At 31.9% G+C, this 16700-nt stretch overlaps 1 protein-coding gene across 1 annotated transcript in view; it reads left to right on the top strand.

The window, feature by feature from the left end:
• The first annotated feature begins 2587 nt into the window (after positions 1-2587).
• The window catches only part of LOC118185410 (large neutral amino acids transporter small subunit 2-like), a 112974-nt gene continuing 98861 nt past the window's right edge, over positions 2588-16700 (top strand). The window contains exon 1 of the mRNA XM_035355243.2: positions 2588-3210. Coding sequence (XP_035211134.1) covers positions 2763-3210 — 448 coding nt within the window. The 5' untranslated portion in view covers positions 2588-2762. The remainder of the gene's footprint in view (positions 3211-16700) is intronic.

A 16700-nucleotide genomic window follows, 5' to 3' on the forward strand; every position in this document is an offset into this window, starting at 1 on the left:
AATTGTATTGGTTCATTAATTGCATTATAATTTCCGTTTATATGTGCATAGAATGACGCAGTGCGTCAATCCGAACCTGAATGTGCTCTGATTTTTATCATAACCTTGCTATACAGTTTTCATAACAATGGTTTCATACTAAATGTTGAATTTTACGTCTATTTCCACTTTCTTCCCCATATAAGATGCAACTAGGAATGTAAAAACGCCATTGCTGAAGCCTCCGCGTCTAGAAAGGCATCGTGGATGACCTAGCTTTCCTTCAAACGCTTTAGTCGAAGTTAGTGACGAGACGAGTTTTGATTTCAGTCGCCAATACAGCTCAAATCCAGTTCCCTTTGGTATAAGAGTTAAGACATATATATACATAAATACACATAAAAAAAGAAAGAAAAGAAAAAGAAAAAAAGAAATAACTGCTAACCAATCTGATGAGTCAAATTAATAATATTAACTTCGACTGATATCAAAAAAGGCAATACTAACAACACTAAAATTTTGTTCAAAGTTGCGGCGAAAGTAAAGGCCATAAGAACTTTATTAGACTCTTTTTGGAAATTTCTAAATTTCTTTGAGATTAATGGCAATTTCGGAGAGTGTTTCATCCCTTGATGTTCGTATAAAACTCACTAAAGAGGTCCATAAGGTCAACGCTGGTAAAATCTAATTGATACTTTTTTTGTTTTATCTGCTATTTGAAGTTACTCTCTATTCAGAAAATGTTTTCCATAGCCAGTTCATCATAGTATATTATGTCTACAAATGACTTGCATCTGTAATTGGAATTTTTTTCATCTTTCTTCCTTAATGTGTTATTTCCCAGTTATTTAATATTCTCAATTTTAACTTTGTGTTTTCATTTCATGGCTCTGAAAGAATTTCCTATCTCTAAATCAAAACAAAACTTAATAACAAGATAATAAATTTTTATACTTATTGCTAATGCTAAACTATGATTCAGAATGGTTTGTTTAAATATATGGAGGAGTCCGTGAATTCAGTTTATGTTGGCATTGTTACTTTGAGTTTGTGGGGGTTAACTCATTTATTTGTGACTTTATGACTGCTGTCTTCAGTGTTCCCACTAACTACATTTTCTCATTTATAATCAAAAGATTTCGTAGTATTGTGTAACATTTGCACTGTATGCAACATTATATAACATTTCGTAGCAAATACTATAAACAAGACACTTCTGGATTCCCGGTTGCCATTTATTCTACAAGAAGATTGGTGTTAAGACGGAATGGGGAGAAATTAAAATAATTTTTAATTTATAAAAATAAAGTCTGAAAGGTTTCAGATTTTAAACTACGTACAAAGGGACGTTTTTTTAACATTTTGTATGTTACCTTTATTTATTAAATATCATGTTCTACATACTCAAACTGTAAAATTCAGTTCCACAGCAATATCGCAAATTAATTTTAAAAATGAGCATATCTGTAGAATTTCCGATACAAATCTTCGCGCGCTGGAGATAAACAGTTTTTTTTTTTTTTTTTTTTTTTTTTTTTTTCCCGTGCAGTGTTGCCAATGCTCGCTTTGAAATCGTTTAGTTTTTTAATCAAAAATGCTTTGAAGTGTTACAAAAACTGAAATCGATAATAAAGCGAATTTCAATTCATCCATACAATTTCAATTCATCCATAGAATCATGGGCATTTTCCACATGCCCATTCAAACTTTGATGGCTCTAGGTACCGTTGTTTTATCACAATCCGAGAAACATATTTATGCAGATTTTTTCATTATTTAATTTCTTTAAATATAAGACAGGGCGATAATATATGGTGGCAACGATTTCAAAAGTGTCTCCCTTCTTAGCGAGCCTTCGTAGTGTAGTGGGCTGCACGCTCAGTGCGTAACTGAGAGGTCCTCTGTTCGATTCCCGGCGAAGGCGTTGCTAATTTTACCTCCTGCCTGCTTCCAAAAATACCTAATGTCTCTACATGTGATACAGCCTTTTAGCTTTCAACGCAAAATGCCAAAACGAAATTAATAGTCCTCCAGGACAAATTTGCCCCCTTTGGACTAATAAATAATATTATTCATTAAAATAATTTTTAATTTCTCAGTCCCCTTCCAAGAGTTAAGGGAAACTCACAATAATATATTGTATACCGTGAAATTTAAAATTAAATAAATATGGAGACAGTGCGCAATTTTCCTGCTTTTTTATTTTCAATTGTAAAAGCAGAAGTTATACTTGTGGCTTTTCCTAACGTTTTAAAAGCATATTGAACCATAAAACTACAGATCTATCAGTCGGTATACTGATAAATAACAGATTAAAATATGAGAACTTGTTATTTAACCTTATTTTAAATTACATTACAGGTTACAAATCATTTTAAAACTTCAGTTCACCGGGTCACTTTGACAAACTCCGAAAGTGGTTCCAACTGGCTAAACGAGTCATTACCAGCTGACCGCACCTGTTAACTATCCTCAACTTGGGAATTTTCCTTTCGTTTCGTGATTCATTCGCAATTCTTCGTCTCTTTACGCCAGACGTGCATGAAAAAACACACACCAAACGGAGAATATGACGTCACTAATGTATGGCAACCCTGTACTACGGACAGCGAGCCTACTCTAGCAAAATACTCACTCAGTAGAAAAACAAGATCCGCTAAGAGAACGGCGCGGGAGCATGTAAGAGTGAAGACAACAACTTTAAATCCTGGCAGCCGTTCTTTAGTAAAGAGTTATTTTTAGTATATTTTCTTCTAGGTTAGAACGTCAAATATCTTTTAGCTATGGGAAAGGGTTCTGTAGCCACAGCACCCGTTGGTACCGTCGAGCTCCAGAAAAAGATTGGCTTGCTGAACGGTATTGCCATCATAGTGGGGATCATAGTTGGATCTGGAATTTTTGTATCTCCGAGAGGAGTTTTACAAGAAGCTGGATCCATTGGACTTGCTCTAATTGTATGGATCTCCTGCGGTTTGTTGTCAACAGTGGGTGCACTGTGTTATGCCGAATTAGGAACGGCCATTCCTAAGTCTGGTGGAGATTATGCTTACATCTTCGAAGCTTTTGGACCGCTTCCCGCGTTTTTGTTCTTATGGGTTGCTCTTGTGATCATCGTTCCTGGTGGAAATGCAATCACAGCATTAACATTTGCAAATTATATACTGGAACCCTTCTTCCCAACTTGCCCTCCACCCGCAAATGCTGTGAGGCTGCTGGCAACTTTGGTTCTGTGTAAGTAAAATTCATTATATGTTTTTTTTTAAATAAATTGCTGTTCGATTACATTTTATTGAAAGACTTTACTGGAAATATTTGTCTGCAAGCTGAACATTGATTATGTTTTCATACAATTTTTCGCTTAATTTTTTAATATTGCGTTTAATAATTCTTTGAAAAAAATTCGCCGATTGTAAATAGGGATTACATTTAGCATGGTTAGGTTTTGTTTCAGCTAAGCATTCTTCATCCTAAACATTCAACGAACAATTTTATCTGTTTAATACAAATAAAAGGAAAATAATGATGACTAATAATCCAGTTTAACTTAATGAGCCTTTTTTAAGTTACAATATTGTTACCCACTATCGGCCGAGTGGTAAACTCGCTAATCACTGGTAGTTTGATCTAGATTCAGATCCCGACGAACGGGCTAGTTGTATTAGACATATCATGCTTTCTCTCTTGTGCAAAGTAAAATAAGAGCCAATTTCCCTTAAAAATCCTCCATGAAGGCATCTTTCCCTTTCAGCAGATAGCCCACGCATGCTTTGCTAAATTCTAATCTAGTTTTAAGATTTTCTATCTAAACAGAAGATTTATTCCGTCATATTTTAGTGTTTGAATCAAGTTAAAAAACTTAACCTTCTAAATATTTTTGTTATTATTTTCACAATTAATATCTATTCTTTAGTGTCTTTTTTTCCTCTTTGTCGCAGTTTCGATACGATTAGTAAAGAGGTCAATGAATAAAAAAGAACGGAGGTGCTTTAAAGGATAATCATGATAATTAACGATATGCTGCTAATTAAAACTACAGTAGTTTTCACACGAGGCCCATTTTCAAATTTTGCTCACATTTGCTGTCTCAGAAGAGAAGAAAGAAAATGCAAGATAAATTAATATTTAAAGTTTAATTTGAACAATGCATTGCATAAAATGAGTATAAATATATTTTTGCAATTTAAAATATTCAAAAAAATCAATTGAAATTTTTTAGATAAAAATTTAGCAAATCAATAAAAATATTTTGTCTTCCACTTCATGTCAAGTCCTTGAGATTATTTTACCCCAAATTAGTTTGTAAATCTGCCTAAAGGGGGACAGTACATATTCAAAGTAGTCAATCATAGCTTGACTAGTTTATCTATGTCAATGAATATGTACTGTTTTTTTTAATAGATTTTTTAATAGATTTGTAAACTAATTTTGAGTAAAATAATCTCAAGGAAACGGACTTGACATGAAGTGGAAGACAAATTATTTTTCTATTGATTTGTTAAAGAAAAAAAAAACTTCTTTAATTAATTTTTATCATGAATATAACACACTAATAGTTCATATTTAAAATAATTAAACTTCCTTATTTAAAAAATAAATTACTTACAAAACAAAGATGTTGATTAACATGAAACGTGAAAAGTACAACAGGCATTTTTGCCTAAGGTCACACAATTTAAGATTCATATCTAAAAACTTTCAATTGATTTTTTTGTATTTTGAATTGTAGAAATATATTTATAGTCATTTTTATGCAATGCATTGCTCAAATCAAACTTTAAACATAATGTATCTTATTTTTTTTTTTTTTTTCTTTTCTTTTCTTCTGGGTCAGCATACGTAAGCAAAATTTGAAAAGGGGCCATTAATTATTATCTAGAAATGGCAATAGGCATTTAACAACGTTTTATTTTTATTTTTATCGTTACCCCCCAAAAAGGGGATTTATAAACAAAATTTTTAATGTGCAAACAGTTTTAAATAAGTATGAGAATTAAGTATAAAACTGAGTGGAATGTTCAATTTTTACACATACGAAAATAGACAAATAACTTTATAATACATCTGCTGCTTAGGTTTTTGACATTTAATACCTCGGTAAACTAAAAATAAAATTTATGTTTTACTAAGAAGATTATCTATTATTTTGTCAATTACTGTAAAATACATTACAATACATTTTCTTCTTTATATGAAGATAAAATCAAAGATTTTGATCAAAAAACGTAATGCTCTAGATTAAAAGAGACAGGCCACGGGAAGGAACCATTTTTAAATGATTCGATATTCGATAATCCATATCACTAACAAATGTCTCATAGTGACATAATAATGTTTTAAATATCTGAAATTTCATCTGACGGAAACGTTCGTTTTTTGCACGTAATCTTTTGAAAAAATTTTACGCTTCGTTGCTTTCTCTTTTATATGCTATTTGTTTTTCCCAGCTGACACATAAGATAATTTAATTCTGGATGACATTCGCTGACATCCTCTATATATTTAAATATCTTTTACTTCCTCTGGCAGTTCTTTTTTAAAGGAATGTGGATGAAAATGGAATACTAATTATGCTTTCATTATATTTGCTTGTATCTTCAACACTTATATGTTTATTAAATGAAGAGGAATTTGCTACCAATGCTATTATTTGCCTATTGTTTAATATATTTAACAATCGCCACGGCTAAGACGCAACTCTGTCATGTTAAAGAAAATAACGATATTAATTTCATCTGTTTATTTTGTGATATATTTTGTATGCAAACAAACTTCCAGTATGAAAAATTAATATGATTTATAACAGAACTACTACATATATGCATGTAGCTTTCGCTTTATAAATGGGATATGTGGGATTCTGGTCAAGCACTTAATGAACAGAGCATTATCTTTATCTCGTTCTACTCTTCTTCTGTTGATTAATCCTTCTAATCTGAACATAGTCTAGATCAGATTCACGAATTCATGGTGGTCTCGAGGAAAAGGGTTGCGCCTCTTGTTCATGGAGATTTTGAACATCTTAAGGCCTTATCACACATTCAAAACATTTCGGAAGATGAACTCTCAAGAACAATTTTTCTGCTTTGTCTCACGATATGAAACAGCCAATCTAAATGAATCATTTTGGGGTTACCATGTAAAAGGGAAACTAGTTCTTTGATACAAATGATGGTTGATGGCCGGGAATTTGATGCTGATAACTGATTGGTTGTTGAAAATGAACAACTTAATATATTTTTTGCGGAAGAAAGGAAAATATTGCGCGTCTTTCTTTCAGTGATAAAGCGCGTAGAAAATTGTTTGAAACAGTTGTTCGTCTGAAATAAACAGATGTGTGATACCAGCCTTATAGGTCATAGTGCGGGTTTGCCCAGCTCCGTTCTTATTTTGATGCAGAACCTCCGTGAAGGGCAGATCCAAGAGTCCCCGACTTCTTTTTTCCTATTACTGACTTTTCAGCAGGCCTTCAAGCTTGAAAGTAATATAAATGTTCTCACGCCACAATGATACTGTACACTTATCCATGCTTTCTCCGGGATTCGAACCCGTATTTAACAAAGAGATAAAAGTCTTTTCATCAGGGTCAGGAGTGTTATGTGTTATATTTGTTATGTGTGAGTGAAAGAATCTCCCCTCCCCTCGGGAGTTTAGCCCAAGTAAACGCAGGGAGATATATAAGCTGGTTTCCTAAGAAGAGGGGACAACTTTCCTGTTTACAGCTATGGGCATGTTGGCCTACTAGAACGATCATTCCTCGTGTATAATGCGATAGAGCATTTTTCCTGTAACAAAATTCTGGTCGCATACTGTCAAGATATGCAAATGTTAAGGTTTTCATCTTATTAAAATTCATATTATTGTTCTTGTGTTTATTTCAACTCTGTGTCACAGCCCAGCGTTTGCGTGGCGGTTTTGGCCATTATACCACAATCATAATAGTTCAGTTTCTGATTTGTGAATGCAAAATGTTTAGCCTCGGAAATTTATCTTCTCATATCCTGCGTGGAAAATTTACCGAATTTATTATCACTGTTACAAGTTTTGATCTTATGTTCCCTTCTATGGTCAGATAAGCTCAATAATGAGACCTACCGCTTGACCAATGCAAGTGAACACTACTCATAACGTACAGTTTTACTTTGCTATGTGTCCAAGTCGTATTATCATGCACCCATTGCCTCCCCCCCCCAAAAAAAAAAATTCGGCGAAAGAAATTATCTTGTCTAAATAAATACGAAGGATTTCCACTTTACTCATTAAATAACCTATAAACTAAAAGTCACATGGTTGTGTTTCGAGGTACATTATAACGGGACAATAGAAAATTTCTTTTCAATCGCAATAATGTTTCAAATGTGCATCAGCTAAATATGTTATAAATCAAATGTATTTTAAGCTACAGCAATTAGATATATTATTGAAGTATAAAACTAAACATTTTGTTTATCAGATGTGCTTTTAATTTGCTCAGTTTTTTTTTTTTTTTTTTTTTTTTTTTTTTTTTTTTTTTTTTTTTTCAAGAAATAGAATTATAATTTGAGCAATAAACATATTATGTCTCGTTAAATAACAATACTTGTCGGTGACATGAGTGATAAATGACATGATAGCATAACGGAATGCGAAGGCCTAAAATTTTTAGAAAGTGATTTCAAGCACAGGAAAAGAATACCTCTATAATTAAATAACATCTTTTGAAAATTCTTAATTTTTATGTAACGTTTATTGTTTGTTTGCGTAAATGCTAAAGAAATTCAAAGTTTCCACGCAAATTTCTAGTTGTTTCAATAAAACGTGAAATGCGTAGCATATGCTGATGTGTGTGCGTTATAATCCGATTAATTAATTTTTGAAATTCCACTTCCATAAACAAGTTTACGCAGTCGAATAGTTCCTTTTATTATTTTTTTCCCTGTTGGGTCAGTTTCGTTGATGGCAGCGTGTACAACTTGCTGTTTATTTTCTAATAAAAAGCAATAATCTGAAAATTGATATGAGCATCTTCTTTTTTATTTATTTATTTCTTTACCGTATATACTTAGATATCTAAGACATAAGCATTTACAAAGCACGTATATTTTTTGAAGAAAGACTTATACACACGACCATATTCACAAAAGTCCTTATGCGGCCTTGATTTTTGTAACCGTTTATCCTACATATAAACTTCCAGTTACAAAAATACTTTAACTCACCTAAATATTCATGTTTGGGCATTTTTACTTCCTTGCCGAAGTAAAGGAAGTACTGTAAACGCATAAAGTGTCGGGTATCCTATTTTAAAAAAATCTGATGTGTATACCACATGACTTCCTTGTGCGGTATATTAACTTATACGCATTTTTTCTTGAATTTCATTTAAACATACTGGATTTAATTAAATCTACTTCGCCTACAGCGCGTAAAACCACGACAGAATAAATGCATTCTTTAAAATTCACTCTATTTGTTTACCATAGCGACACTCTGGCGCTAGGTTCACTTTCGTTCATATTATAACTCAGAATACACAAAATTTATATCATTTAAAGAATTATCGAATCGTTGCCACATGTTCTATTCAAATACTATAATAAAGCTAGAACGATGTATAAAAGAAATTAAGAAAACAAAACAAAAAAAAAAAAAAAAAAGAAACAGTTTTTCACAGACGATTGAGTATTTCTCATTCAATTAACTCAGTTCTCACTTCGCGACAAGGCAAAAATACATAAAAACTCAAAATATCTGTATTAAAAATTACGAAGTAAATCTTAAACACTTATTTCCTCGAAAAAATTCCAGAAAGGATTAAGCATGATTTAATTCGCAATAATAAATGAAGGCGTTATCTTTGTTGTTGCGAAGCTACGTTTCTCTAGATTGGCAACAAATCCACTACTCTGCTGTTTCAAAGGTAAACAAGCAATGGCCGCCATCAAAAAAATTATTAGGCTTAGCGGCGCTTAAACAACTTTACAATTGTTGATAATTCTAAAAATATTGCATACAGTTTTACTAAACGCATAAAAACCTTAACCGGAAGATAAGAACAACATAATTCAATCATTTTTAAAGCAAAAAATGTACAATTTACAAACATATAAGAGTAAAGAAACTGAGATCACTGAGCCGGGTAACAGAGTGGATATATATATATAAATATATTTATATACGTTTGGCGCGGCCGATTGTAACCAAAATACGAGGGGCACATCTACATGTTATAGTAGTCCTATATACAAAATTTCAATGTTCTGAGGCTATTCGTTTTTGAGTTATGCGAGATACATACGTACGTACGTACGTTCGTACAGACGCCACGAAAAATTCTCTTCAGAATTCATTTTAAAGCAGTTTTATAATTTTTTTGGAGGAAAAGAGTCTTTTATTCTGTCCTTACGTACAGACATCACGCAAAAACATAGTTAAATTGCATTCGAAAGCGGTCAAAATGGATATTTTCGTTGAAATATGCTGCCTGAAACTTTTCGCGATTACAATACTTCCTTTTCACTTCGTACAAGGAAGAAAAAACAAAATATCCATTTTAACCATTCCCGAATCCATCTGGACGACTTGTTTTGCCTGTACATACGGACGGAATAAAGGACTCTTTTTCCCAAAAGGGATTCTAAAATGGATTAAAAAGGCATTCAAGGGGCATTTCAGCGTGACATCTGAAGGTACATGCGTATGTACGTATCTGGCATAACTCAAAAACGATTAGCCGTGAAACGTTGAATTTTGTATATGGTCTGCTATAATATCTCGTTGTAAACCTTCCTTTTTATCGCAACCGGCAGTACTAGACGTATATATAAGAGCGGTAGGTAAACCGGGTAAAGGGGCTGGATATATCCGGTCTTTAATTTCGCAGTCGTTTGTCGTCATATACTTCCAATTATAGATGTGTTTTAAATCACGAAAGGCTTAATGTTTTGACAATGTCTAATTTTAAAAAATTCATTTTCGGCAAATAACAAATCTAACTATATATATAACAAGACTTTTTATATAGAGTTAGTCTAATAATAAATATCTAAGAATATTAAATATCAGTTTATTGTTGTGAATATATTTAACCATATTTAATACCAGTTTATTAATGTAAATATCTAACTATATTTAATATCAGTTTATTGTTGTAAATACGTATCTAACCATATTTAATATCAGTTCATTTTTGTAAATATCTAGCCATTTTTAATATCAGTTTATTGTTGTAAATATGTATCTAAACATATTTAATATCAGTTTATTGTTCTAAATATCTAACCATATTTAATATCAGTTTATTGTTGTAAATACGTATCTAAACATATTTAATATCAGTTTATTGTTGTAAATATGTATCTAACCATATTTAATTATCAGTTCATTGTTGTAAATATCTAGCCATATTTAATATCAATTTATTGTTGTAAATATCTAGCCATATTTAATATCAGTTTATTGTTGTAAATATGTATCTAAACATATTTAATATCAGTTTATTGTTCTAAATATCTAGCCATATATCAGTTTATTGTTGTAAATATCTAGCCATATTTAATATCTCTTTATTCTTGTAAATGTCTAACCATATTTAATATCAGTTCATTGTTGTTAAGAAAAATATTCTTTAAATTTAGTATTACAATGTGGAATTCTTTTGACATGCTTAGATTGTACATAACACAATGTATCTACGTAAGTTAATAATAATTCAGTTGTTGCATTTATTGAAATCCTGTATATTGGTTACAGATGTTAATTTCGACCTTACGGTGTAAAGTAGTCAACTCTAGGATTATTATTAAAATTATTAACCTTCCGTACGACAAAACTGGACAGGGATATTTGCTTCCAAATTTTGCAATATTTGATGTCATTTTCAACTTCTGTTCAGATTCGGATAATTAAGTTAGAATAATTCGAGGAAATAGACTTAAAAGAAGTGTAGCAATAAATGGATATAATTTAATGAGCGCTGCAAGGAAGTCACGTGGTGTCCACATCAGATTTTTTATTTAAATAATCGATCAATGTCTAAGTTTTTAATACGATCTTTTGGTTCCCATTTTTATACTTATTAAAAATTTATACCCGTTAAAAAAATTAAGAAAATTAAATTTAAAATAAAAACAGGAAACATTTGACTTCTATACAACAAAAATCGACTCAAAGTTTCGTATCATATTCAGGAGTCGTGCTCAAATCCAAAAATGAAGTTTTTGAAATGGTACTGAACTAAAAATGAAATATCGATTTAGAAAAAGTGTTGATAGGTATGCGAAGAACATTGCTATGCTGTTCATGAAAGGGACTGATCAATGCAGTTTTTTTCCCCGAAGATGTCTTATTCATAGAATCCTACAGAATACGTTTTCTAGAAAACAGCAGTAGGTTTTACTATTTGGCATATAGCCAAATCGTAATATTATTTGCATAATTAAAAATGAAAAACAATTTTTAGTTTGCTGAATTTTTTTATGATTATTATATTACTATTTCAAAGTAATGCAACTGAGTGAGAATATGAATAGCATATATTTTTGAAAACTTCAAAGTCACGTATGTGAAAATTCCTTAGTCATAACATGTATAAGAAAATGATAAGTTAAAGAAAATACGCTAATAAATTATGCAAGAATAACAGAATGGCATTAAAGGGGAGAAAAGAAGATGAACTTCGAATCATTCTAATTTATTTTTTAACGTATCCTTCAAAGCAATCTGAAAATGACATCAAAACCACCAAATTTTGAAATTAGTATCTCAGTTTTCGTCATATGGGAGTTAAAGTTTTGGTATTTTATTTATTTTTTTTATCAATGAGTATAAATTTTACTAAATGTAAAATTAGCCAGGTGGACCGTATAAGAAGTTAGATTTCGTAACTTAATAAAACTGGTGTTTAAATTTAAAAATACCACAACACAAATATTTTTGTTCATTTAAAACATTTTTGTGTCTGGAAGTACATGTCTGTAATCAAAAGTTACAAAAGTAGTGCATAAGGACTTCAGTGCACATGGTGTATATTGCCCTAAAGATTGTTAGTATAGATCTAGATATTATGTGTGTTATCTTCTAACATTTAAGAATCTTCGAAAGTGAGAGAGATTGAAAGTCAGAGCTTCTTTCAGGTCTGAGGTATCTCCATCAAATGTGTCAATATAGTCATTCATTTTTTTCCAAAATGTAACCATTATATAGAAATAAACAGAAACGCATTCAAGTCCTTTGGTTGGATTTATATAATTATGTATTTTTACTGAATATTATCAAGAGCTACAGCTATTTAAGACAACAATATTTCAAGAGATAAATAGCTCCACTAATTAAGAAAGATTAATTTGTTTTTTAAATGATAAATCCTATATATCAGAATGTAAATTGGAAGATTTGCCTGGTGTAAAATAATCGAGAGGATTTAAGTAATGAATTAAAATAACTAATATCACCTCTAAATTATTCTTTATAATAATATGGATTGTAATAATTTCTAAATCATCTCCATATCACAAATTTCTAAATAATGATATATTCGCGAGTAAAACGACATTTTCTGCTAATACTTTAAAGTCAAATAAATTAAAAAACATAAGACTTCTACAGAAGGGAAGCTTTTACTAAGTTCAAAATGAAACACTAAATAAATAGATTTTTCCTCAAATTGCATCTATTTTTTATTACAATTAAATCATTTTATATAGGTATGTTTTTCTAAAAGGATGCTAAGAAATCTAGAAAAGTAGTTGTAAAGGAAACTCTGTTACTTCCTCATCAGATTTAATTTTTTGAATGACCCTTTCTGAGAAATAAGGATTTATGCATTATTTATGTATTCAGAATTTTAGAGTTCCTGACTTTCAAATGCATGATTCCTTTAACTTAAAAACAACAAATCATCCTTGCAAATAAAGTATCAATTAAGAAACGTGATTTTCCGTTTTCAAGGACTTCCGAATTCGCGTATTGTATTTAAAAAAAAAAAAAAAAAAAAAAAAAAAAAAAACAGAATATTGAATATATCATGTTTTTAAATAGTTTTCCTATTTGTATCTGCTTGTAAAACTGCTGAGGAAATTAAATTATTTTTCAGTCAGCAATCTGAAGCCAAAAATATACACCTACTATTGTTATGATGACTAGTTTCAAAAAGACAAATAAGTGGTATTTGTTAATATCCTAAAACTAATAGTCTTTTATTCTGGGTGTTACGTTTACGTATGTGTACGTATACAGACACATACATATACATATACCCTATTACTTTGAATGTAAGCCTCAATACTATTTTAAAATTAGAAAAAATAATAAAAAATAGTTGCCGTACGAAACGTATTGAGCCAAAAGAAGAACCGTGAGTGTCTGCGGAACTATGATTGTGCAGAAGTGGTTTCTGGCGATTTGTGTGCTCGTACTCCTTCATGACTCTGTTTCTCGCCAGAGTGAGATACATTTTATAAGGTAAAATTAGTAGCCACGTATGAATGACGGAATGAGATGGAGAATTTGTCGGTAGATTGGATGCAGATCAATCACAAGCGCAGATGGTTGCAGAGCTCAGTGTCATCTGGAATTTATGGAAGTAGTTTCAGGACACTTGATCCGTATCGAGAAGACCTGGATGAGGTTGACCAACATCCACAGTGACGAATGAAAGATCGCTGTTTAGCATTTTCAGCGCTGTAAGACAAAATTGCTACATCTTCACAACTCTCACCTGGATTGTATGCTGCCACTGCAATTCGAGTTTCATAGTCTACAGGTTGCCCGAATACTGCATAAAATAAGGATGTAGGCCAGGATTGCGTTTCGTTCACTGCAGCACACAAAAAAGCGCGTTTAGCATATTGCAGACAACATGACCCTTCAAACAGATGGAACAAGTCATCAAATGATATTATTATGGAACAGAGGGAATAAAACAGTTAAAATTATTGTATTATAGAAATAAAGCGTAATACATATTTTTTGAAAGAAAGGAATTCGTCTTCTAAGGGACTATTTCATTTTTTCTATAAATAATGCTTTAAAAAGTAAATGCAAGTGCTTTAATAGTAAATTTTCAGAGCAAATAGACTTTTCACATAAATAAATAAATCAGAAAGCTGTGCGCGAGTTATTTGAGGTACTTTGTAAATAAAGCAGCTTTTCCATTAAAAATTGGAATGGTACTATAATGTTTGTTAACAGTAAAATAGTTTTTAAGCATAATTATAACATGTTTTCTTGTCAAAATGACTCATTTGAGCTCTTACAATGTAGAAAAATAAACTTTAAAACTTATGTGATCCTGGGGAAAATATTACTAAGAACATTTATGGAATTTCCTTTGTCAGGATTTCCAGCAGTGTCACATTTCGCAAATGATAATTGAATTAACATTGAATTTTAAAAAAAAATTGCAGCTTTGGATTGACACTCCTGCGTTTCTAATTTCTCTTGACCTTCACTTCTCATTAATAAGTTGACGTAAAAGTCCTTTAATTGTAAGATATAGTTCAAGATCAGTCAATTTAATGCAACAAAACGGAAACTGGTTCTTGAAAAGCGCCTCTTCCGCGTTTCTGAAATCCTTGATTTTCTGCAGACTGCAACATGTTCAAGATCGTGTGCGACTGGAAAGCAAAAGAATGGCCAGAATATAAAAACCTTTATACCTAAAAAAGCTATTAAATCCATTGAAATTCTCTGGATATTCAAAATTTTTTTCTTACCTTAGCAGGTATTCTTTATTTGATCCGTAAATCTGACGGCAGTTCTTGAAACCAATATTAGGTCGAACAACTAAAATAAAAGAAATCGTTTTAAAACTATTGAGTTATGAAATTCGAGCTGCAATGGCTGCCACAGTCCATGACTGTAGGTACTGGAGATCCCGAAACTTTTCACCGTTCTCAGTGTTCTTAGCTTATTCCCTCAAAATAATTTCATCGGAACCCAGCCCCATATGAAACTTTTTTACGGTGCCGTAATAAGATTTGAAATTTTCGCAAAAACTAACTGTATTGGTCTATATTACTCAATCATATATTTACCACGGCTCATCAGCGGTCGAGCGGTGAAGTCGCTGAACACTGGTAGTTCGTTCCGGAGTTCAAAATCCAGGTTAACGTGCTGGTTGCAGAGGTGTTTTCGTGGTTTTCCTTATGTGTAACGTGTATACGATACAGTTTTCCTTAGAAATCCTTCCACGAAAGCATCTCTCCCCTTAGGCAAATAGCCTTTGAGTGCTTTGCAGTAATAAAGTAAACCAAACCCTATGTTTAACCATATGCTTTGATTGATGCACAATTAAAGTTTTGATGGATACACTAAAATTCTGGTTGTACAGCATCCACTAAAACTCTCACATTTTAGCATCTGAATTATTTTGATAGGTTTAATAGTTTTAGAGAAGCATGAGTTAAAAATTTCAGCATTTTTCCATCATTTTGCTTGTCGTAATACATGACTGAATATTTGTAAATGTCTTTGCTGTAAATCTTATAATTTTTAAGGTACGAAAGAAACTTTAAACTGAAAGTTCAACCTAAAGGCTAATCACGTAGTTATTCTAACCTATCTGCGAGTTATCTCCCTTCACGACCAACTACTTCACGACCATCCTAAAACAGAAGAGTAAATCAAATACAAATATCCACTCCTGGTAGGTTACATCTAAAATGATAACGCAAACTAAAATGACTCACACAATGATGAGGTTATTTCAATGGGTCGCTAAGACTTAAATTACGAAATTCTGAATTCAAAACTGAGCACCTGGTCGGCTACAGTATCTCGTAAAACATTTATCATCACCTCAGAGACTAGCTGTAGTCGTTCAGAAACACCGCATGTACTGATGTTCAAAAGGGCAGTGATGACATAGCGAAAATTATAATAGTCACGGTAACGAATATCCACCTATTTTTAAAAAATATCTCGTGCCATTAAATTTGCATTACTTTGTAGTTTAAACGGGAATTTGTAACATGAGCCAAGCAAGACAGGATAGAGTTTAACTTATGTCTGTCTGTTAATAAAATTCCACAATAGTTTTTCACGGTCTGAATTTGAAAATCATTCACTATTCATTCATGTTTATTTATTATTTAAATAAAAAGTAATTTTATTGGTGAATGCTTATTTTCCATTATTTTATTAATGCCTTTCCTTATTGCTCGCTTATGAACCTAAAATTAAACAATAAAGGGGACTATTCTCTATAAAATAAACAGAACATTTATGAAACGTAACTTAAAAGAAAGGAAAAGAGGTGGTCAAGCAGCTTTGTGCGATCCACAGTAAAGCTAGTACTGGCTTTTCTGGAACAGAAGCAATACAGCCATAGCGGCGTGGCTATTTGTAACACCAGTAAGCAGTTCAGTCTTGTAGTTTGAAATTAGCTGCAGAGAAAAATAAGCACCGCTCTCAAGAGGCATTCCACTATCAAATACAACTCCTATGTACACTCCACCTTCGCTCCCAGACTCTTGACTCTTAGGTATGAAGATCAGCTTGTTTAAGGAGATCTTGAAGAGAGTTTGAGTAGCCTGAACTTTAACAAATACATACCCTCTCGGATATACCTCTTCTTCTTCCCAATGGCTATGCAGCTGAGGAAGTGTCATCTTTCAGCAGAAGGATATCGCCACCTTCCAGATTTGGCCGATCCCTTGTCCATTTTGATTAGATTGTGGGGTATATAAATATTCACAGCGCCATTTTTCCGAAGATTCCTGCTTCATCTCTTGCAGCAGAGTTCA

The sequence above is a fragment of the Stegodyphus dumicola genome, chromosome 12 (assembly GCF_044657685.1).
Source record: "Stegodyphus dumicola isolate Sdum_Otavi_A_Nest chromosome 12, ASM4465768v1".
Lineage (NCBI taxonomy): Eukaryota > Metazoa > Arthropoda > Arachnida > Araneae > Eresidae > Stegodyphus > Stegodyphus dumicola.